The sequence below is a fragment of the Panulirus ornatus genome, chromosome 44 (genome assembly GCF_036320965.1).
Source record: "Panulirus ornatus isolate Po-2019 chromosome 44, ASM3632096v1, whole genome shotgun sequence".
NCBI classification, from domain to species: domain Eukaryota; kingdom Metazoa; phylum Arthropoda; class Malacostraca; order Decapoda; family Palinuridae; genus Panulirus; species Panulirus ornatus.
In genome coordinates this window covers 13196331-13221848 of record NC_092267.1, presented here as the reverse complement: position 1 = coordinate 13221848, position 25518 = coordinate 13196331, and the positions used below count along the sequence as shown (strand labels likewise).

Here is a 25518-nt window from a genome sequence, read left to right as displayed (position 1 = left end):
TGAATCAGAGGAGTGCAGTTTGAAAACCACTGAAGTGCTGACTTACTACGCAACCATCACTAACTCTTTTGATACTCAGGAGGATAATACTGATAAAAACCTCCTTAATCAGTGGCTGCCTTCTGTCTACTACATATATATACGTATGTGTTTGTTTGAGCATATAAGTGCTGCTTTTGGGTTAAACACCAAAGTTGGCACTGATGGGATGTGAGGGCCTCACCCTGGAGGCCTATCTTCATTGTCAGAATATCTCTGGCACTAGATATGTAGGTAATAAGTAGAAGGTTGTTCAAAGCCACCACTCAGGTATATATTACTGCTTTGACTTAGAGATGTGAAGTGATGTTAAAAACTATTTTACACCCTTCATATAGTTTTTCTTGTTATATTTACCTCATAACACTTTTCATTTGTTTTTTTATTGAATTATTTATTTTCATTCTGGGCCTGAACATACAGGAGGGTGAAAGGCGTGCAAGGAATAGAGTGAATTGGAACGATGTGGTATACTGGGGTCGACGTGCTGTCAGTGGATTGAACCAGGGCATGTGAAGCTTCTCGGGTAAACCATGGAAAGTTTTGTGGGGCCTGGATATGGAAAGGGAGCTGTGGTTTTGGTGCATTACACATGACAGCTAGAGACTGTGAACAAATGTGGCCTTTGCTGTCTTTTCCTTGCACTAACTTGTGCGCATGCAGGGGGAGGGGGTGCCATTTCACATGTGACGGGGTGACGACAGGAATGGATAAAGGCAGAAAGTGTGGATGTGTACATGTGTATATATTTATATGTCTGTGTATGTATTTTACATGTATTTTAACTTTCTAAAAGGGGAAACAGAAGAAGGAGTCACGCGGGGAGTGCTCATCCTCCTCGAAGGCTCAGATTGGGGTGTCTAAATGTGTATGGATGTAACCAAGATGAGAAAAAAGGAGAGAGAGGTAGTTTGTTTGAGGAAAGGAACATGGATGTTTTGGCTCTGAGTGAAATGAAGCTCAAGGGTAAAGGGGAAAAGCAGTTTGGGAATGTCTTGGGAGTAAAGTCAGGGGTTAGTGAGAGGACAAGAGCAAGGGAAGGAGTAGCACTACTCCTGAAACAGAAGTGGTGGGAGTATGTGATAGAGTGTAAGAAAGTAAACTCTAGATTGGTATGGGTAAAACTGAAAGTTGATGGAGAGAGATGGGTGACTATTGGTGCATGTGCACTTAGGCATGAGAAGAAAGATCATGAGAAGCAAGTGTTTTGGGAGCAGCTGAATGAGTGTGTTAGTGGTTTTGATGCACGAAATCGGGTTATAGTGATGGGTGATTTGAATGCAAAGGTGAGTAATGTGGCAGTTGAGGGAATAATCGGTATACATGGGGTGTTCAGTGTTGTAAATGGAAATGGTGAAGAGCTTGTAGATTTATGTGCTGAAAAAGGACTGGTGATTGGGAATACCTGGTTTAAAAAGAGAGATATACATAAGTATACATATGTAAGTAGGAGAGATGGCCAGAGAGCATTATTGGATTACGTGTTAATTGATAGGTGTGCAAAAGAGAGACTTTTGGATGTTAATGTGCTGAGAGGTGCAACTGGAGGGATGTCTGATCATTATCTTGTGAAGGCGAAGGTTAAGATTTGTAGAGGCTTTCAGAAAAGAAGAGAGAATGTTGAGGTGAAGAGAGTGGTGAGAGTAAGTGAGCTTGGGAAGGAGACTTGTGTGAGGAAGTACCAGGAGAGACTGAGTACAGAATGGAAAAAGGTGAGAACAAAGGAGGTAAGGGGAGTGGGGGAGGAATGGGATGCATTCAGGGAAGCAGTGATGGCTTGCGCAAAAGATGCTTGTGGCATGAGAAGCGTGGGAGGTGGGCAGATTAGAAAGGGTAGTGAGTGGTGGGATGAAGAAGTGAGATTATTAGTGAAAGAGAAGAGAGAGGCATTTGGACGATTTTTGCAGGGAAATAATGCAAATGACTGGGAGATGTATAAAAGAAAGAGGCAGGAGGTCAAGAGAAAGGTGCAAGAGGTGAAAAAGAGGGCAAATGAGAGTTGGGGTGAGAGAGTATCATTAAATTTTAGGGAGAATAAAAAGATGTTTTGGAAGGAGGTAAATAAAGTGCGTAAGACAAGGGAACAAATGGGAACTTCAGTGAAGGGGGCTGATAACAAGTAGTGGTGATGTGAGAAGGAGGTGGAGTGAGTATTTTGAAGGTTTGTTGAATGTGTTTGATAGTGGCAGATATAGGGTGTTTTGGTCGAGGTGGTGTGCAAAGTGAGAGGGTTAGGGAAAATGATTTGGTGAACAGAGAAGAGGTAGTAAAAGCTTTGTGGAAGATGAAAGCCAGCAAGGCAGCGGGTTTGGATGGAATTGCAGTGGAATTTATTAAAAAAAAAAGGGGGTGACGGTATTGTTGACTGGTTGGTAAGGTTATTTAATGTATGTATGAATCATGGTGAGGTGCCCGGGGATTGGTGGAATGCTTGCATAGTGCCATTGTACAAAGGCAAAGGGGACAAGGGTGAGTGCTCAAATTACAGAGGTATAAGTTTGTTGAGTATTCCTGGGAAATTATATGGGAGGGTATTGATTGAGAGGGAGAAGGCATGTACAGAGCATCAGATTGGGGAAGAGCAGTGTGGTTTCAGAAGTGGTAGAGGATGTGTGGATCAGGTGTTTGCTTTGAGGAATGTATGTGAGAAATACTTAGAAAAGCAAATGGATTTGTATGTAGCTTTTATGGATCTGGAGAAGGCATATGATAAGAGTTGATAGAGATGCTCTGTGGAAGGTATTAAGAATATATGGTGTGGGAGGCAAGTTGTTAGAAGCAGTGAAAAGTTTTTATCGAGGATGTAAGGCTTGTGTACGTGTAGGAAGAGAGGAAAGTGACTGGTTCTCAGTGAATGTAGGTTTGTGGCAGGGTTGTGTGATGTCTCCATGGTTGTTTAATTTGTTTATGGATGGGGTTGTTAGGGAGGTGAATGCAAGAGTTTTGGAAAGAGGGGCAAGTATGCAGTCTGTTGTGGATGAGAGAGCTTGGGAAGTGAGTCAGTTGTTGTTCGCTGATGATACAGCGCTAGTGGCTGATTCATGTGAGAAACTGCAGAAGCTGGTGACTGAGTTTGGTAAAGTGTGTGAAAGAAGAAAGTTGAGAGTAATGTGAATAAGAGCAAGGTTATTAGGTACAGTAGGGTTGAGGGTCAAGTCAATTGGGAGGTAATTTTGAATGGAGAAAACCTGGAGGAATTGAAGTGTTTTAGATATCTGGGAGTGGATTTGGCAGTGGATGGAACCATGGAAGCGGAAGTGAATCATAGGGTGGGGGAGGGGGCGAAAATTCTGGAAGCCTTGAAGAATGTGCGGAAGTCGAGAACATTATCTCGGAAAGTAAAAATGGATATGTTTGAAGGAAAAGTGGTTCCAACAATGTTGTATGGTTGCGAGGCGTGGGCTATGGATAGAGTTGTGCGCAGGAGGGTGGATGTGCTGGAAATGAGATGTTTGAGGACAATATGTGGTGTGAGGTGGTTTGATCGAGTAAGTAATGTACGGGTAAGAGAGATGTGTGGTAATAAAAAGAGTGTGGTTGAGAGAGCAGAAGAGGGTGTTTTGAAAAGGTTTGGTCACATGGAGAGAATGAGTGAGGAAAGATTGACCAAGAGGATATATGTGTCAGAGGTGGAGGGAGTGAGGAGAAGTGGGAGACCAAATTGGAGGTGGAAAGATGGAGTGAAAAAGATTTTGAGTGATCGGGGCCTGAACATGCAGGAGGATGAAAGGCGTGCAAGGAATAGAGTGAATTGGAACGATGTGGTATACCGGGGTCGACGTGCTGTCATTGGATTGAACTAGGGCATGTGAAGTGTCTGGGGTAACCCATGGAAAGTTCTGTGAGGCCTGGATGTGGAAAGGGAGCTGTGGTTTTGGTGCATTATTACATGACAGCTAGAGACTGAGTGTGAACAAATGGGGCCTTTGTTGTCTTTTCCTAGTGCTACCTCGCACACATGAGGGGGGAGGGGATGTTATTCCATGTGTGGCGAGGTGGCGATGGGAATGAATAAAGGCAGACAGTATGAATTGTGTACATGTGTATATATGTATATGTCTGTGTGTGTATATATATGTATACGTTGAGATGTATAGGTATGCATATTTGTGTGTGTGGACGTGTATGTATATACATGTGTATGTGGGTGGGTTGGGCCATTCTTTCGTCTGTTTCCTTGCGCTACCTCCCTAACGTGGGAGACAGCGACAAAGCAAAATAGTATGTATATGTATGTATATATTGAAATGTATAGGTACGTATATGTGTGTGTGTTGGTGTTTATGTATATACGTTTGTATGTGGGTGGGTTGGACTATTCTTTCATCAGTTTCCTTGTGCTACCTCACTAATACGGGAGACAGCGACCAAGTATAATAAATATAGATAAATATAAATCTTGTTTGCTGTTCTCTACATTAGTGAGGAAGTGCCAGGAACAGATGAAGATTGGCATGTTGTGCTCATATCCACTCACCAACTGTTATGTATAATGTACCAAAGCCAGAGCACCTGATCCACTGCCAAGCCCTACAGACGTTTTTGTGGTTTCCCTGACTCCTTCATTTGCCTTCATTTTGCCAGTTGACAGCACATCACCTCCTGTAAAACACACTGTCCCAATTTCACTGTATGCCTTGCAAGCTTCACACCCTCCTGTATTTTCAATCCCTGATAACCCTTGGTAGTAGCTGGTAGGCAGCCAACAACTAAGGGGGTATATTACTAGTACTACTCACCTGGGTATTGGTTGAGTTAGTGTTGTCTGCATAGTAAGCCAACACGGTCGTGGTTGTCAATTTGCATTCCTCTGACCTAATTAGCTGTCTTTATTTTTCTGTCCACACACAATCTCTCCTTGTTATGCTTAACACTTGACCACTTAACTCACACTGCTCGTTCTTTGTAACTCTAGATTTTCCTGTGATGAGCACTATGCGCTAGCCCTTCCTGTATGCAAATTGGTGGGAGCATTGGATAGAAGCACTAGGTAGGAACATTTAGGTAGGAGCATTAGGTAAATACATTAAGTGGATGTAGTCAGTAGGAACTATAGGTAGAAGCCTCTATAAACGCTGTACTAAAGTAGCCCGCTGCCAGTGGCCTGTTAAGGGTGAGGCACTAATAACAAAGAAGCGGTAATGGAGTTCACTAGTTACAGGGACACTATTTCCATGGCCACCCCCTTGAGGGAGTCATGTGGGAACAGGCACCTGAGATAACTAAACATTCAGGCAAGGGACCTGGCATATGAGGTTTGGATTTTTTTTTCCTATGTTTATCTTTGCGTGAAATTGATGCAGATGTATTATTCATGAAGTGAAGCATTTCTTTATTCAAAGGATTTGCAATTCTAATTTTTCATTTTCCATTGATCTTTTTGGTCTTTGGCTAAGAGTGTCTCTGACAGTTTCTGTACATCTGTCTTTGATTCTCTAATTCCATGCCAATAATACTACAGGTGTTTATAATGCTGGTAAAACTACTCTTTTTGTCACTCATGTTCCCCATAATACTAGAATGAATGATTTAAGAATCACATTGTAATTCACTTATGTTGATCCCAGCATTCCTGTATTATATTTTCTTTATTGCACAGTACCAAGAGCATTCAGATTGGTTGGCATCCCCTCATGTGTTTTGAACTGTATGTCAGAGCTTGTAACTCTGCTGCCGTGTATTAATCACTTTTGGCTAAGAATTGCCAAAACTTCATCTTTGAAATATGCAGTGGTACAGACCATCTCAAAGAATGCTCTTCATTAAGGTTTTTGAAATCACTGTCATCTTACTTTGACATATACTGTCTTCAGAGCCTTTCAGTCTCACTTAATTCTTCCATTTTGTTCCTAAAGTTCCCCAGGTGTCAGAGTTGTACTCTTCTTGAGGATGAAGGAGTTCTTTGTGTAGTTAGAAGAAGAAAGATAAGTAGAAAGGAATATGTAGGTATGAAGACCCAGTAAAAATGAGTTTTTAACTAAAGATTTTTTTGAGTATGTTTCACTGGGAGATGTGTGGTCAGTGATCAGATATTTTTCTTTATATTATATTTGCAAGTACTGTTATGATTAAAGGTGTCTCATTTCAGGTTGATAATCTCACAGTGTCATTCTCTGATGGTCGAGCACTCTGTCTTATTCTGCATCACTACTACCCAGATCTGATGCCCATGCAGCTCATCAACTGGCAGACAACTCAAAATTTACCATCTCAGGTGGATTCTTTGGTGATGCATTTGTTGAATTTCAATCTTGTAAACTTCATTATAAAGATGTGTTAAACTGTGAAGTCATAAATGGAGAACTTTTTGTCCATTTAACATTTTATGTGAAAAATTAAAAATCAAAAGTACATATATTAGTGTGGGAGTGAAACACTAAGAATAATCTTACCAACCAGTCAACAATACAGTCACCCCCTTTTTTAATAAATTCCACTGCAATACCATCCAAACCCGCTGCCTTGCCAGCTTTCATCTTCCGCAAAGCTTTTACTACCTCTTCTCTGTTTACCAAACCATTCTCCCTAACCCTCTCACTTTGCACTTTGCACTTTGCACTTGGCACATACATATTCGTGACGTAGCTTCAAGAACAGATGTCTGAGACTTAGAGGGAAAAATCCTTACTTGTCCCCCTTTTCTGTTCCTTCCCTTTAGGTGCTCTATATGACATGCAGAGATGGAGGGAACAAGGAAAAGCAGGAGACCAAATTGGAGGTGAAAGGATGGAGTGAAGAAGATTTTGAGCGATTGGGGCTTGAACATGCAAGAGGGTGAGAGGCGTGCAAGGAATAGAGTGAATTGGAATGATGTGGTACACTGGGGTTGACGCGCTGTCGCTGGACTGAACCAGGGCATGTGAAACATCTGGAGTAAACCATGGAAAGGTCTGTAGGGCCTGGATGTGGCTTGGGAGCTGTGGTTTCGGTGCATTACACATGCCAAATAGAGACAGTGTGAGTGAATGTGGCCTTTTTTCTTTTTTTTTCCTGTTGTTAACTTGCTGATGCAGGGGGTGGGAATTATGTCTGGGGAGGAAAGTCAGGGGTTGGTGAGAGGACAAGAGCTAAGGCAGGAGTAGCACTACTGAAGCAGGTGTTGTGGAAGTGTGTGATAGAGTGTAAGAAAGTAAATTCTAGATTGATGGGGGTAAAATTGAAAGTGGGTCTAGATTGATGGGGGTAAAATTGAAAGTGGGTGGAGAAAGATAGACGATTATTGGTGCTTATGCCTCTGGTCATGAGAAGGAAGATCTTGAGGCAAGTGTTTTGGGAACAGCTGAGTGAAAGTGTCAGCAGTTTTGGTGCACGAGATTGGGCATTAGTGATGGGTAATTTAAATGCAAAGATGATTAATATGGCAGTTTAGGGTATAATTGGTGTTCATGGGTTACTCAGTGTTGTGAATGGAAATGATGAAGAGCTTGTGGATATGTGTGCTGAAAGACTGGTAATTGGGAATACCTGGTTTAAAGAGAGAGATATACACAAGTATGCATATGAGAGTAGTAGAGATGGTCAAAGGGCATTGTTAGATCATGTGTTAATAGATAGGTGTGTAAAAGAGAGACTTGGATGTCAATGAGCTGGTGGGATGTCTGATTGCTATCTTGTGGAGGCGAAGGTGAAGATTTGTGGTTTTCAAAAAAAGAAGCTAGAATGTCAGGGAGAAGAGAGAGGTGAGAGTAAGTGAGCTTGTCTGAGGAAGTACCCAGAGAGATTAAGAGTAGAATGGCTAAAGATGAGAGCAAATGATGTGAGGGGAGTGGGTGAGGAATGGGATGTATTTAGGGAAGCAGTGATGGCATATGGAAGAGATGCATGTGGCATGAGAAAGGTGAGAGGTGGGCAGATTAGAAAGGGTAGCGAGTGGTGTGATGCTGTCAATGGACTGAACTATGGCATGTGAAACGTCTAGGGTAAACCATGGAAAGGTCTGTGGGGCCTAGATATGGATAGGGAGCTGTGGTTTAGGTGCATTACATATGACAGCTAGAACCTAAGTGTGAAACGAATGTGGCCTTTTTTTGTCTGTTTTCCTGGCGCTACCTCGCTGATGCAGGGGGTGTTATGTGTATATCAACATGTTGATATGCATATGTATATGTGCATGTATGTATATATGTGTGTATATGAGTTGATGGGTCTTTCTTCGTCTGTTTCCTGGCGCCATCTCGCTGATGTGGGAAATGGCAATCAAGTATAAAGAATAGAATAATGATGTCAAATAATGATAATAATTATTACTTTAGAATATATTTGAAGTTAGGGGAATGATGAAGATTGAAATTGACAAAGGTATTTGACTTAGAGATAATATTAGCAAAAGTTCTCAATCGAAAAGCTGTTGAAATGGTATTGCCTTATAAGATGTGGCAATGTAGGTTAATGAAGAGGGATTGTGGTTTTGTGGTTGATGGTTTGAGGATAAGCAGAAAATGTAAATGTGATATATGTTATATTTATTTTATTTATTATACTTTGTTGCTGTCTCCCGCGTTAGCGAGGTAGCGCAAGGAAACAGACGAAAGAATGGCCCAACCCACCCTCATACATGTGTATAGACATACACGTCCACACACGCACATATACATACCTATACATTTCAACGTATACATATATATACATTTTTTTTTATTTTGCTTTGTCGCTGTCTCCCGCGTTTGCGAGGTAGCGCAAGGAAACAGACGAAAGAAATGGCCCAACCCACCCCCATACACATATATATACATACACGTCCACACACGCAAAAATACATACCTATACATCTCAATGTACACATATATATACACACACACAGACACACACATATATACCCATGCACACAATTCACACTGTCTGCCTTTATTCATTTCCATCGCCACCTCGCCACACATGGAATACCATCCCCCTCCCCCCTCATGTGTGCAAGGTAGCGCTAGGAAAAGACAACAAAGGCCCCATTCGTTCACACTCAGTCTCTAGCTGTCATGCAATAATGCCCGAAACCACAGCTCCCTTTCCACATCCAGGCCCCACACTACTTTCCATGGTTTACCCCAGACTCTTCACATGCCCTGATTCAATCCACTGACAGCACGTCAACCCCGGTATACCACATCGATCCAATTCACTCTATTCCTTGCCCTCCTTTCACCCTCCTGCATGTTCAGGCCCCGATCACACAAAATCTTTTTCACTCCATCTTTCCACCTCCAATTTGGTCTCCCTCTTCTCCTTGCTCCCTCCACATCCGACACATATATCCTCTTGGTCAATCTTTCCTCACTTATCCTCTCCATGTGCCCAAACCACTTCAAAACACCCACTTCTGCTCTCTCAACCACGCTCTTTTTATTTCCACACATCTCTCTTACCCTTACGTTACTCACTCGATCAAACCACCTCACACCACACATTGTCCTCAAACATCTCATTTCCAGCACATCCATCCTCCTGCGCACAACTCTATCCATAGCCCACGCCTCGCAACCATACAACATTGTTGGAACCACTATTCCTTCAAACATACCCATTTTTGCTTTCCGAGATAATGTTCTCGACTTCCACACATTCTTCAAGGCCCCCAGAATTTTCGCCCCCTCCCCCACCCTATGATCCACTTCCGCTTCCATGGTTCCATCCGCTGCCAGATCCACTCCTAGATATCTAAAACACTTCACTTCCTCCAGTTTTTCTCCATTCAAACTCACCTCCCAATTGACTTGACCCTCAACCCTACTGTACCTAATAACCTTGCTCTTATTCACAATTTACTCTTAACTTTCTTCTTCCACACACTTTACCAAACTCAGTCACCAGCTTCTGCAGTTTCTCACATGAATCAGCCACCAGCGCTGTATCATCAGCGAACAACAACTGACTCACTTCCCAAGCTCTCTCATCCCCAACAGACTTCATACTTGCCCCTCTTTCCAAAACTCTTGCATTTACCTCCCTAACAACCCCATCCATAAACAAATTAAACAACCATGGAGACATCACACACCCCTGCCGCAAACCTACACTCACTGAGAACCAATCACTTTCCTCTCTTCCTACACGTACACATGCCTTACATCCTCGATAAAAACTTTTCACTGCTTCTAACAACTTTCCTCCCACACCATATATTCTTAATACCTTCCACAGAGCATCTCTATCAACTCTATATATATATATATATATATTTTTTTTTTTTTTCGCTGTCTCCCGCGTTTGCGAGGTAGCGCAAGGAAACAGACGAAAGAAATGGCCCAACCCCCCCCATACACATGTATATACATATGTCCACACACGCAAATATACATACCTACACAGCTTTCCATGGTTTACCCCAGACGCTTCACATGCCTTGATTCAATCCACTGACAGCATGTCAACCCCGGTATACCACATCGCTCCAATTCACTCTATTCCTTGCCCTCCTTTCACCCTCCTGCATGTTCAGGCCCCGATCACACAAAATTTTTTTCACTCCATCTTTCCACCTCCAATTTGGTCTCCCTCTTCTCCTTGCTCCCTCCACATCCGACACATATATCCTCTTGGTCAATCTTTCCTCACTCATCCTCTCCATGTGCCCAAACCACTTCAAAACACCCTCTTCTGCTCTCTCAACCACGCTCTTTTTATTTCCACACATCTCTCTTACCCTTACGTTACTCACTCGATCAAACCACCTCACACCACACATTGTCCTCAAACATCTCATTTCCAGCACATCCATCCTCCTGCGCACAACTCTATCAATAGCCCACGCCTCGCAACCATATAACATTGTTGGAACCACTATTCCTTCAAACATACCCATTTTTGCTTTCCGAGATAATGTTCTCGACTTCCACACATTCTTCAAGGCCCCCAGAATTTTCACCTCCTCCCCCACCCTATGATCCACTTCCGCTTCCATGGTTCCATCCGCTGCCAGATCCACTCCCAGATATCTAAAACACTTCACTTCCTCCAGTTTTTCTCCATTCAAACTCACCTCCCAATTGACTTGACCCTCAACCCTACTGTACCTAATAACCTTGCTCTTATTCACATTTACTCTTAACTTTCTTCTTCCACACACTTTACCAAACTCAGTCACCAGCTTCTGCAGTTTCTCACATGAATCAGCCACCAGCGCTGTATCATCAGCGAACAACAACTGACTCACTTCCCAAGCTCTCTCATCCCCAACAGACTTCATACTTGCCCCTCTTTCCAAAACTCTTGCATTTACCTCCCTAACAACCCCATCCATAAACAAATTAAACAACCATGGAGACATCACACACCCCTGCCGCAAACCTACATTCACTGAGAACCAATCACTTTCCTCTCTTCCTACACGTACACATGCCTTACATCCTCGATAAAAACTTTTCACTGCTTCTAACAACTTTCCTCCCACACCGTATATTCTTAATACCTTCCACAGAGCATCTCTATCAACTCTATCATATGCCTTCTCCAGATCCATAAATGCTACATACAAATCCATTTGCTTTTCTAAGTATTTCTCACATACATTCTTCAAAGCAAACACCTGATCCACACATCCTCTACCACTTCTGAAACCACACTGCTCTTCCCCAATCTGATGCTCTGTACATGCCTTCACCCTCTCAATCAATACCCTCCCATATAATTTACCAGGAATACTCAACAAACTTATATATATATATATATATATATATATATTTTTTTTTTTTTTTTTATACTAATCGCCATTTCCCACATTAGCGAGGTAGCGTTAAGAACAGAGGATGAGGACTGGGCCTTTGAGGGAATATCCTCACCTGGCCCCTTTCTCTATTTCTTCTTTTGGGAAAAAAAAAAATGGGAGGATTTCCAGCCTCCCGCTCCCTTCCCTTTTAGTCGCCTTCTACGACACGCAGGGAATACGTGGGAAGTATTCTTTCTCCCCTATCCCCCTATATATACATAAATGCCCACACACGCTCATATACATACATATACATACACAGACATATACATTTATACACATGTACATATTAATACATGTTGTCTTCATCCATTCCTGTTGCCACCCTGCCACACATGAAATGGCACCCACCTCCCCCCACTTGCGCTCAAGGTAGCGCTAGGAAAAGACAACAAAGGCCACATTTGTTCACACTCAGTCTCTAGCTGTCATATGTAATGCCCCAAAACCACAGCTCCCTTTCCACATCCAGGCCCCACAAAACTTTCCATGGTTTACCCAAGATGCTTCACATGCCATGGTTCAATCCATTGACAACACATCGACCCCAGTATACTACATCGTTCCAATTCACTCTATTACTTGTATGTTCAGGCCCCGATCACTTAAAATCTTTTTCACTCCATCCTTCCATCTCCAGTTTGATCTCCCACTTCTCGTTCCCTCTACCTCTGACACATGTATCCTCTTTGTTAATCTTTCCTCACTCATTTTCTCCATGTGGCCAAACCATTTCAATACACCCTCTTCTGCTCTCTCAACCTCATTCTTTTTATAACCACACATCTCTCTTACCCTTTCATTACTTACACAATCAAACCACCTCACACCACATATTGTCCTCAAACATTTCGTTTCCAACACATTCACCCTCCTCTGCACAACCCTGTCTATAGTCCATGCCTCGCAACCATGTTAACATTGTTAGAACCACTATTCCTTCAAACATACCCATTTTTGCTCTCCAAGATAACATTCTCGCCTTCCACACATTCTTCAACGCTTCCAGAACCTTTGCCCCCTCCCCCACCCTTTGACTCATTCCCACTTCCATGGTTCCATCCTCTGCTAAATCCACTCCCAGATATCTAAAACACTTCACTTCCTCCAGTTTTTCTCCACTCAAACTTACATCCCAATTTACTTGCCCCTCAACCCTACTGAACCCTTGCTCTTATTGATATTTACTCTCAGCTTTCTTCTTTCACACACTTTACCAAACTCAGTCACCAGTTTCTGCAGTTTCTCCACAAGATAATGGTCAGACATCCCTCCAGTTGCCCCTTTCAGCACATTAACATCCAAAAGTCTCTCTTTCACGCGCCTCTAAATTAACACATAGTCCAATAACGCTCTCTGGCCATCTCTCCTTACATACATATATCTCTCATTTTAAACCAGGTATTCCTAATCACCAGTCCTTTTTCAGTGCACAAATCTACAAGCTCTTCACCATTTCCACTTACAACACTGAACACCCATGTACACCAGTTATACCCTCAACTGCCACATTTCTCACCTTTGCAATCAAATCACCCATCACTATAACCCGGTCTCGTACATCAAAACTGCTAACACACTCACTCAGCTGCTTCCAAAACACTTGCCTCTCACGATCTTTCTTCTCATGACCAGGTGCATAGGCACCAATAATCACCCATCTCTCTCCTTCCACTTTCAGTTTTACCCATATCAACCTAGAGTTGACTTTCTTACACCCTATCACATACTCCCACAGCTCCTGCTTCAGGAGTAGTGCTACTCCTTCCTTTGCTCTTGTCCTCTCACCAACCCCTGACTTTACTCCCAAGACATTCTCAAACCACTCTTCCCCTTTACCTTTGAGCTTCGTTTCACTCAGAGCCAAAACATCCAGGTTCCTTTCCTCAGACATACTACCTATCTCTTCTTTTTTCTCATCTTGGTTACATCCACACATTTAGACACCCCAATCTGAGCCTTGGAGGAGGATGAGCACTCCCCACATGACTCCTTCTTAACTGAAGGTAAATGGTGAATTTTGCCCAACCCCAGAATTTTTGAGAGACCTAGGGATGAATAGTGAATAATTAAGAAGTGTTTTGGTAGTTTGGAAGTTTTTTATTTAACACTAAGATATAAATTTAGAATGTGATTTAGGCTTAGAAACTTAAGATATACAGCTGATCATTATCTCAAATTTCTTTTCCCCAGTGCCCAGATTTGGATATGTCTATGGATGACAGTTTCATTGAGATGACGTATACAGACTCAAACACCCGGGAGGAATACAACCACAGGCTTGGAAATGAGAGGGACAACTTTGCAGTTTTCATTGAAAAGGTATGACTCCATGTCTCTCTGTATATAGCAACATTCATATCTCTTTGTGTATCTATATACATACCTTACCTTCCTGTCTGAGCACCCACTTACATGGGGTCTCCTGTAGCACTTAGGAAACCAGATCCATCAGATGGGACCAAAGGTCAGGAAGAACGATGATATTATGTGTTTGCCTTTAAGGGATAGATGCAATTTAAGTGGGAGGGAATGGTTCAGGAGTGTTTTAGAGAATCAAGAATAAAAGAAGCAGTGGCATTGATTATAGAAGAGTACTGGGAATGCTTTCATTAGAATGGAAGTAGACCATGAAAGGTAGGTGGTTGTCAATGCACCTTGTATTGAGAGGCCTGAATATGAAATGAATGTATTTTAGGTTGGAACAGAATGAATGCCTTGGCAGATTTGACACAAAGGATTGACTTGCCCCATTTACCACATCCATCCAGTTCATCTTGTCTCAAGCACACATCTCACCCTTCTAAATGTTCAGGCCTAAAGTCTTCACTCCATTCTTCCATTTGCTTCTCTGTCTCTCTACTATCTCCAATTCCAGCAGGTAGAGCCTTTAAGCCAATTTTTTTGTATTCATCCTTTCCATATGTCCAAATGATATCAGTACACTCAGGTCAGTTCTCAGTTAGACTGCACTTACTGAAACACCTTCCTATTGTGCTGTTTTTCCTTGTATGGTCAACCTTAGTTTGTAGGCAGCCATTGACCTGGGAGGTATATTACCAGTACTCCCCACTTGGGTATTAGGAGGGTTAGTGACATCTGCTTCATGAGCCAGCACTTTGGTGGTTGTCAAGTCGCACTCCTCTGACCCAGATAACCGTCTTTTTTTTCTGCCTCACTAACATGTGGACTACTGGCATTTTGTCTACAAACATATAATCTCTCCTTGTTGTATGTAACACTTGACAACGCTACTCAGGCCACTCATTTTTTGTAACTAGATTTTTCTGCAGTGAGCATTATGCGCTAACCCTGTCTTTTGGCAAAATGACAGTAGTAGATAGAAGTACTAGATAGAAGTAGTAGGTAGGATCATGTTGGCAGGAGCATTGGGTAGAAATAGTAGGTAGAAGCATTAAATAGAAGATGTCATTAGGAACATTAAGTAGAAGCCTCTGCAAACACTGTGCAAGACTTGCCAGTGGCCTGTTAAGGGTGAGGCACTAAAGGCTAAGAAGTGGCAATAGAGGTCTTTAGTTATGGAGACTCTGTTGCTGTGGCCACTCCTTTGAGGTTGTGGCAGTTGGTCCACTGTCAACCCAGTTGCTCATCCACCTCTAGGGGTTGGTTGATAAAATGGTTACCTAGCTCAGGCTGAAGCGGGGGGTAATGATGCTGCTTCCTGTGGGGTGGGGTAGCAACAGGAATGGATGAAGGCAAGCAAGTATGAATGGTATTGGGGAAGAGCAGTGTGGTTTCAGAAGTGGTAGAGGATGTGTGGATCAGGTGTTTGCTTTGAATAATGTATGTGAGAAATACCAAGAAAAACAGATGGATTTGTATATAGCCTTTATGGATCTGGGGAAGGCATATGATAGAGTTGATAGAGATGCTTTGTGGAAAGTATTAAGAGTATATGGTGTGGGAGGTGAGTTGCTAGAAGCAGTGAAAATTTTTTATCAAGGATGTAAGGCATGTGTACGAGTATGAAGAGAGGAAAGTGATTGGTTCCCAGTGAATGTCAGTTTGCGGCAGGGTGCATGATTTGTATATAGCCTTTATGGATCTGGAGAAGGCATATGATAGAGTTGATAGAGATGTTTTGTGGAAGATATTAATAGTATATGGTGTGGGAGGTAAGTTGCTAGCAGTGAAAAGTTTTTATCAAGGATGTAAGGCATGTGTACGAGATGAAGAGAGGAAAGTGATTGATTCCCAGTGAATGTCGGTTTGCGGCAGGGGTGCGTGATGTCTCCATGGTTGTTTAATTTGTCTGTGGTTGGGATTGTTAGGGAGGTAAATGCAAGAGTTTTGGAGAGGGGGGGAAGTATGCAGTCTGTTGTGGATGAGAGGGCTTGGGAAGTGAGTCAGTTGTTGTTCCCTGATGATACAGTGCTGGTGGCTGATTTGGGTGAGAAACTGCAGACGTTGGTGACTGAGACTGGTAAAGTGTGTGAAAGAAGAAAGCTGAGAGTAAATGTGAATAAGAGCAAGGTTATTAGGTAGGGTTGAGGGAGAAGTTAGTTTGGAGGTAAGTTTGAATGGAGAAAAACTGGAGGAAGTGAAGTATTTTAGATATCTGGGAGTGGATTTAGCAGCAGATGCTCCCTGAACCTTTGCCCCCTCCCCCACCCTTTGACTCACTTTCGCTTCCATGGTTCCATTCGATGCTAATAACCCTCCCCCACCCTTTGACTCACTTTCACTTCCATGGTTCCATTCGTTGCTAATAACATTGCTCTTATTCATATTTACTCTCAACTTTCTCCTTTCACACACTTTTTCAAACACAGTTACCAACTTCTGCAGTTTCTCCCACAAATCAGCCACCAGAGATGCATTAGATAGAAAGATGGATTAATGGATGCTTCTAGTTATCAGAGCCTGAACATGCAGGTGCATTGGATGGAGGTAGTTGGAGTGATGTAGTATAAAGGGAGTGATGTACTGTTAGTAGGCTGAACCATGGCATATGAAGCTGTTTGGAGAAACCTTGGAAAGTTCTGTTGAGCTTGGCTTTGGATAGGGTTCTTTGGTTTCAGTCCATTTTATATGACAGCATGAGAGTTGGTAAGAGCAAATGAGGCTGTTCTTTGTCCATGCAGACAATCTCAGGACATTACACCACCCTGACACCACATTAGCAACAACAAACATACAGCACTGCATTCTGCTCAATCAGAGCAGAATGTCTGTGTCGGTACAGAAGTTTTCAGTCACTTTTAACCCCAGATAGAGATGAATCCATTTCACATCCTCCAGTCACCTTGAGTGGACAATCACTCCCACTGAACAAAACACCAACCATTCTAAGCATCACATATGACACATGAATGGTTATCTAAGGATAGGATTTATAGTTTTAATTAATGCAGGCTTTTTTCTCTCTTATTACAAATAGGTATCACAGTTGGATGGAATACCAGTGCTCATCCGAGGAAGTGACATGGTTAACACAATACCTGATGAAAAAGTAACTGCAACCTTCTTAGCATACTTGTGTGCCAGGCTTCTGGATCTTAGTGCAGAGATAAAGGCTGTGAGGATCATACAAATGGCATGGAGGAAATGTCTTGCAGCCAAGAGACTTAAACAGCTGAAGGTAAAATATGGGTGAAATTAATGTACTCATGATCTTTATATTGCTATATTGCTGAAGCTCAGGATTTCCCCAAAGTGTAGATTAGTTCTTGTATGTACCTTTCCTTTGCTGTTCTTGTATGTTCATTTGAATGTGGGATACTGTTAACTGTTTGAATACCGACATGCAGGGTAGCAGTTTATTTTACTTAATCTCTCTGTTTGATACTGGTGCTAAGGGTAGACCCCACCCCCAAGAGTTAGCAAGCCCACCCAAGAAATTGGGCATCCCTGCCTCTTTCCATCCTGTTTGGTTGGCAATAAGGACCCCAGCAGTTCTTGACTATGGATGGAATTTAGCCAAAAGTTTTTCCTGCTCTTCCCCTCTTTCTGTGTTGCCTGCAAAGCATGTCATAGACCAAGAGATTGCTTTGTCCAGTGTCAGGAGTCACACTTTATTCTCTTGCTTAACCTGAGTCATAACATGAAAATTTTAAGTCAGATACAGTAAACTTTATGCTGCCATTTACCAGCATCTAAAGAATTGAATGGCATAAGATCTGTTACTCTAGTTTGGATTTTGCCTGATTTTGGCCCCTTTTACAAAAAATCTAACCTAGAAGTGATAACCAATAATTTGAAAAGTCTAAATAACATGCCCATGAACATAAACTGGCTCTTAACTTGAAAAGTTTAAGGCATATTCTCATGAAAGTATACAGTTCTTTCACAGCATCTACAGAACTTAAAGGCATAAGTCCCATACCTTGAGTTTGGATTATGCCTAATGTGAGCCTTCTATGAAAAAGAAATCTAACCTAGAACATAATTTGGTTGCTACCATGAAAAGTTTGAATTACATACTCATGAAACTTTATAAAGTTGTCCAGCATCTAATCAAACTGAATAGTTGATAAAGGCTTGTATATCTGTTTCTGATGCTACCCTGCTTATGTTGGAAACTGTGAACAAATTTGAGGAAAAAGAGAGAAAGCCCGTAAATCTACTTTCAATTTTGCCAGAGTTTGTTTCCATTCACTGTATCCTATCTTTTATTGATAAGGTGTTAGAATTGTTCACATTTCCCTGTTTGTAAACAGGTAGGCAATGTTATCTTCACACATCATCTTGTAATATTTCAACCTTGAAAGCCTACATAGTGATGACCACTAAACCAGTTGAGTCTTTAAATCAGGTATTTTCATATGTTTACAGTTTCATTAGACAAAATACGTCTGAATTAGATATTCAGTAATGTAAGCTGTTATACATTAGTAAAGGGCTGTTCTCTTGAGTACAGACTTATTATCATATTAAATTAATTTCTAACCTACTGTAGTGTACATTTTTCATCACATCATGCTGCACTGTATATGGTTTTAAATTCACCACTTTAAAGAAGAGGAAGAATTATTCTAACCCTCAGCATTCAGGTCCCTGTCTGCATACATGTTCTCATGTATATCTAGGTTAAGTTTTAAGTGGGAGTACAGTTCTCAGCCACAATTTGATATGCAGTCATGTACCTAAATGTGCTTATTCATATTGATGAGGGCTTCGACATCATACCAAAAGTAGGTCACTCTGACCTTCATTTCGTTCCAAAGAAGTGAACATCTTATTTGTTAGTTTCCTTTTTTTTCATGCTATTAGAGTATGAATGATATATGTAATCTCTAACTGTGATCCTTTTTTTTCATGCCGCTAGAGTATGAATGATATATGTAATCTCTAACTGTGATTTTATTTGTATGAAGTTGATTTTGTTCATTCACTCTTAGAGCTTATATTCGTGTGTATCCTCTGCTTACATTCAGTATGATGAAATAACAAGGACACCTAAGTCCAAAGTCAGAAGAATTTTCATGGTAGCTGCTCAGTGTGAGCATGTAACCAAGGATAATAATGATCTGCTTTTTAGGATGTGTGCTTTAGTGCTAATGAGAGTTTGTAGAATCTGAGATGCACAGATTCTTACCACAGCAAGTTAATATCAGGAATAGACAAATAATGACCTAACTGTTTGCATCCTCTCTTTGTGTATGATAATGCACCGAAACCAGAGCCCTCATTTACAGTTGAGTCCCACAGTCCATTTTGTAGTATCCCCTGACCACTTCATATACCCTAGTTCAGCTTGGTGACACAATTTTGCTTCCTGTATACCACAAATGCCCCAATTCTTCTCTCCCTTACATGTGTTTTGCCTTCCTAATGACTCAAAGCCTCCTCTACTCCATCCTTCTTCTTTCTGTTTTCCCTTTCCCTTTTGATTCTGACATATACAATCTCTTAGTCAGTCTCTCTTAGATCATCCTTTTCACTTGTCCAAAACATTTCAGCACACCCTGGTTAGCTTTCTTGGTCATGCTTTGTTTATGACCACAACTTTTTTCTACACTTTCATTACTTTAGTGATCCGCCCACTCAATGCCAGACATTATCCTATGGCATTTAATTTCCAACATGTCTGCTCTCTTCTGTTCTTTGCATTCAGGACCCAGACTTGCATCCATACAACACTGTTGAGACTACTGTACCTTCGTTCATGCTTAGCTTTATGCTCACAGAGAGAGACCTCTCCTTCCACATGGTCTTCATTGCATGCAAGCTCAATGCACCTCGGACATTAGCCCCATCTCGCACCCTATCACTAACATCAATTCCATGGTAACATCTCAGCAGAATAAAGGCAATATGATCCAGCAGGGGAATGCGAAAGTATGGTGTATCACTTTAGATGGAACAACCTTGAGGAAGTAGAGGGCTTTAGTTACATGGCAGTGGATGTAATAAGTGGAAGGAACCATGGGCCTGAAATGAGTCAGGATAGAAGAGGGGACTAAAGCTCTGAATGAATTAAGGAGAAATTGGAAGGAGGGCCTGTGTCAGTAAGAGCAAAGACAGGTATGTTTGAATGTATAGTAATCTTGACAATGTTATGAGGATGTGATTATCTGACCCTGAATGCAAAAGAAAGGAAGAGGGTGGATATGCAGGAAATGAAATGCTTGAGGATGACATGTAGTATGTGATGCATTGATTGTTTAAGACATGACATTTTCAGAGAGAGGAAAGGAATAGTCTGATTGAGATAGCCAACCAGAGGATCTTCATCCAAAGTGGTAGGAGCAATGGGAGACGGAGACTATGACCAAGATGAAACAAGTATTTTGTTTTTCTTTAATGATGCTAGTTAATTGGGATGTTTCATCTTCATCAAAAATAAATTGACAATGATAATGAAGTAACAGCTTTTGGTATGCCCAGCAAAAGTAAAAGAACCAATTTAGCATTGCAAATATCTTTACTGGTAGTTAAAGAGACTATTGTTTGGGCTTAGGTATGTAACACTGCATTGTGTAAAGGAGGGCAAGTCTATTCTAAAAATCTATGTATCCCACAACAGGGACTGAAGGTTAATGAAATTGGTACATCATGAATGTGCATGCTTGGAATAGTGTGTGACACTTGGGATTGGGATTAGAAAAACTGATAGTGTGGGTTAGCTGATTCATGGTATGAGGAAGACTAAATCATAGTTCTATAAGTTTATGGAAGGAGGCTGTGCACTGTAAACAGTAGTTATATGGGAAATTAAATGCCTAAGGACAATATGTGATGTGAGGTCATGTAAGGAATGACAGGTGAGAGAGGTATGATAGTAAGCACAGTATGATTGAGAGAGCTGACCAGGTATGTTGAAATGGTTCAGACATTTGGAGAGGGTGAATGAAAAAAAATTTACTAAAATGTGTTGGAAGTTTGGGGAGGGCAAGACTAAAAAGAAGATGGAAGGATGGAGTGAAAGTCTCTAGTGTATCTGAGTTTGAATTTGAATATTCAGGAGGGTGAGAGACATGCATGGGATAGAATGACTGAGATGAATGTGATGTACATGCATCAGCATGTTGTTAATGGGCTAAACCAGGATATGTGAAGTGGTTTAGGTAAACCATGGATTAGTGTGTAAGTGGGGCTTTGTTGTGAATGGTTGGTTCTGTTTTCAGTGCATTAAATGACAGCTAGAGAGTAGATGTATGCAAACAAGGCTATTGTTCATCTTTACTTGTCACCCCCTTGCTAAAGTGGGAAAAGCAACTGTTTGTTAGAAAAAAGAAAAGAAAAACTGTGTGGGTAAGGTCTTATGTAAATAGGTGCAGAGGCAGAACCTTCAAGAAAGGTTTTCCCATTTCTTTCGAACAATTTGACATTCTGGAAAATAGAAGCAGTACTCTTTTTCTTTTGATTATATCTTTAACTTTTTGTTTGCAAGATAGTTGAATTGGTAAACTAATTTTGAGCTAAGTTTTGCAAACATCATTATTAGTTTTTAGAGCATTACTCATTTTACTTTTGGCAGGACTAAGGTTGATGTCATCTTCAGTAGTAATAAAAGTTACTTTCATTAGTGGAAAATCAGTTGGTGCTCATGTATTTTTATGATAGTTTTTCAGACTCCTTTATTTATCCCTGGGGATAGGGAGTGGGGAATTGAAAATCTTTCCTCCTGTATTTCTGCTATCCAGAAGAAGGAATGGAGGAAGTAGCTTAATTTTCCTCTTAAAGGTTCAGTTATCAGTTCTTGATGCTGTCTCACTAAGGTAGGAAATAATGAACAGGTGGGAAAGTTATTTCTCCAAAAAGGTATACCAAGAAAAGAAATTTACCCACTGCAGATAAAAATGTCAGAATGAGGGGAAAGGGTGATTAAAAAATATGTTGAAGTCCTTTATATTGTCAACATGCAAAATCTTGTATGTGTGTTATGATTGTTATCACTTCTGGTTGGATATCAAGGGTCATGAGAATTATTCTTCATCTTAACATGTTCACTTTTTACTCATAGAAAATCATTGCACATGTATCACTGTTACAGTACAACACTACCTTTCATGTGTATCTTTCAAAACAGTTTGTAATGTCCTTTTTGAATAAAGCTTGAAAATTTGGCTGTTTATGTTTTGTCACCTTTCCATACTGTTTTGAAGGATATCACAAGTTGGTTACATAAGGCGGGAATATTAGATAGACATATTAGGTAGGAACAATAGGCAGGAACCTCTGGAAACACTGCACTAGACTTGCTCTCTGCCAGTGGCATACTAAGGGTGGGGCACTAAAGGCAAAGAAACAATACTGAAGTTCACCAGCTATGGAGACCCTTTTGCCATGGCCACCACCTTGAGGGAGTTTCCAGAGGGATTGAACACTAGAGATTTAGATGGATAGATAGATACTACTTAATGAACTACTTTAACACTTTCACTATTGGCTGCAGTGACCATTTTAATGCATTCATTAAGATATATGAGAAAATAAAACCTTTATGATATGATACAGTGTCATTTAATATTATTTTATTATACTTTGTAACGCGGGAGACAGTGACAAGTGTAATATAAAATAAATACTTTGTCGCAGTCTCCTACGTTAGCGAGGTAGCGCAAGGAAACAGACAAAAGAATGGCCCAACCCACCCACATACACATGTATATACATACACGTCCACACACGCACGTATACATACCTATACATATCAACGTATACATATATATATATATATATATATACACACACAGACATATACATATATACACATGTACATAATTCATACTGTCTGCCTTCATTCATTCCCATCGCCACTCCGCCACACATGAAATAACAACTCCCTTCCCCCGCATGTGCGTGAGGTAGCGCTAGGAAAAGACAACAAAGGCCAAATTCGTTCACACTCAGTCTCTAGCTGTCATGTATAATGCACCAAAACCACACCTCCCTTTCCATATCCAGGCACCACAGAACTTTCCATGGTTCACCCCAGACACTTCACATGCCCTGGTTCAATCCATTGACAGCACGTTGACCCCGTTATACCACATTGTTCCAATTCACTCTATTCCTTGCACGCCTTTCACCCTCCTGCATGTTCAGGCCCCAATCACTCAAAATTTGTTTCACTCCATCTTTCCACCTCCAATTTGGTCTCCCACTTCTTGTTCCCTTCACCTCTGACACACCTATACTCTTTGTCAATCTTTTCTCACTCATTCTCTCCATGTGACGAACCATTTCAAAACACTCTCTTCTGCTCTCTCAACCCAACTATTTTTATTACCACATATCTCTCTAACCCTTTCATTACTTAGTCGATCAAACTACCTCACACCACATATTGTCCTCAAACATCTCATTTCCAGCACATCCACCCTCCTCTGCACAACTCTATCTATAGCCCACGCCTTGCAACCATATAATATTGTTGGAACCACTATTCCTTCAAACATACCCAATTTTTTTGCTTTCCAAGATAAGTTCTCGCCTTCCACACATTCTTCAATGCTCCCAGAAGTTTTGCCCCCTCCCCCACCCTATGATTCACTTCCGCTTCCATGGTTCCATCTGCTGCCAAATCCACTCCCAGATATCTAAAACACTTCACTTTCTCCAGTTTTTGTCCATTCAAACTTACCCCCCAGTTGACTTGTCCCTCAACCCTACTGTACTTAATAATCTTGCTCTTATTCACATTTACTCTCAGCTTTCTTCTTTCACACACTTTACCAAACTCTGTCACCAGCTTCTGCAGTTTCTTACCCGAATCAGCCACCAGTGTTGTATCATCAGCAAACAACAACCGACTCAATTTCCCAGCTCTCTCATCCACAACAGACTGCATACTTGCCCCTCTCCAAAACTCTTGCATTCACCTCCCTAACAACCCCATCCAAAAACAAATTAAACAACCATGGAGACATCATGCGCCCCTGCTGCAAACCAACATTCACTGAGAACCAATCTCTTTCCTCTCTTCCTACATGTACACATGACTTACATCCTCGACAAAAACTTTTCACTGCTTCTAACAACTTGCCTCCCACACCATATACTCTTAATACCTTCCACAGAGGATCTCTGTCAACAATATCATATGCCTTCTCCAGATCCATAAATGCTACATACAAATCCATTTGCTTTTCTAAGTATTTCTCACATACATTCTTCAAAGCAAACACCTGATCCACACATCTACCACTTCTGAAACCACACTGCTCTTCCCCAATCTGGTGCTTTCTACATACCTTCACCCTTTTAATCAATACTCTCCCATATAATTTCCCAGGAATACTCAACAAACTTATACCTCTAATTTGAGCACTCACTTTTATCCCCTTTGCCTTTGTACAATGGCACTGTGCAAGCATTCTGCCAGTCCTCATGTACCACATCATGAGTCATACATACATTAAATAACCTTACTAACCAGTCAACAATACAGTCACCCCCTTTTTTAATAAATTCCACTGCAATACCATCCAAACCCACTGCCTTGCCGGCTTTCATCTTCCACAAAGCTTTTACTACCTCTTCTCTGTTTACCAAATCATTCTCCCAAACCCTCTCACTTTTCACACCACTGCGACCAAAACACCCTATATCTGCCACTTTATCATCAAACATTCAACAAACCTTCAAAATACTCACTCCATCTCCTTCTCACATCACCACTACTTGTTATCACCTCCCCATTAGCCCCCTTCACTGAAGTTCCCATTTGTTCCCTTGTCTTACACACTTTATTTACCTCCTTCCAAAACATCTTTTTATTCCTAAAATCTAATGATACTCTCTCACCCCAACTCTCATTTGCCCTTTTTTTCATCTCTTGCACCTTTCTCTTGATCTCCTGCCTCTTTCTTTTATATATCTCCCAGTCATTTGCATTATTTCCCTGCACAAATCATCCAGATGCCTCTCTCTTCTCTTTCACTAATAATCTTACTTCTTCATCCCACCACTCACCACCCTTTCTAATCTGCCCACCTCCCACGCTTCTCATGCCACAAGCATCTTTAGCCGTCACTGCTTCCCTAAATACATCCCATTCCTCCCCCACTCCCCTTACATCCTCTGTTCTCACCTTTTTCCATTCTGTACTCGGTCTCTCCTGGCACTTCCTCACACAAGTATCCTTCCCAAGCTCACTCACTCTCACCTCTCTCTTCACCTCATCTTTCTCTTTTCTTTTCTGAAAACATCTTCAAATCTTCACCTTCGCTTCCACAAGACAATGATAAGACATCCCTCCAGTTGCACCTCTCAGCACATTAACATCCAAAAGTCTCTCTTTCGCACGCCTATCAATTAACACGTAATCCAATAACGCTCTCTGGCCATCTATCCTACTTACATACATACACTTA

At 41.3% G+C, this 25518-nt stretch overlaps 1 protein-coding gene and 1 long non-coding RNA gene across 4 annotated transcripts in view; one reads left to right on the top strand and one right to left on the bottom strand.

Annotated features, from left to right (window-relative positions):
- The window catches only part of LOC139762753 (uncharacterized), a 471178-nt gene that overhangs the window by 30372 nt on the left and 415288 nt on the right, over nucleotides 1-25518 (bottom strand). The window lies entirely within an intron of this gene.
- The window catches only part of LOC139762751 (uncharacterized), a 173211-nt gene that overhangs the window by 73159 nt on the left and 74534 nt on the right, over nucleotides 1-25518 (top strand). The window contains 3 exon segments of the mRNA XM_071687858.1: nucleotides 6128-6253; nucleotides 13928-14056; nucleotides 17136-17336. Of these exon segments, the coding sequence (XP_071543959.1) occupies nucleotides 6128-6253; nucleotides 13928-14056; nucleotides 17136-17336 (456 nt within the window).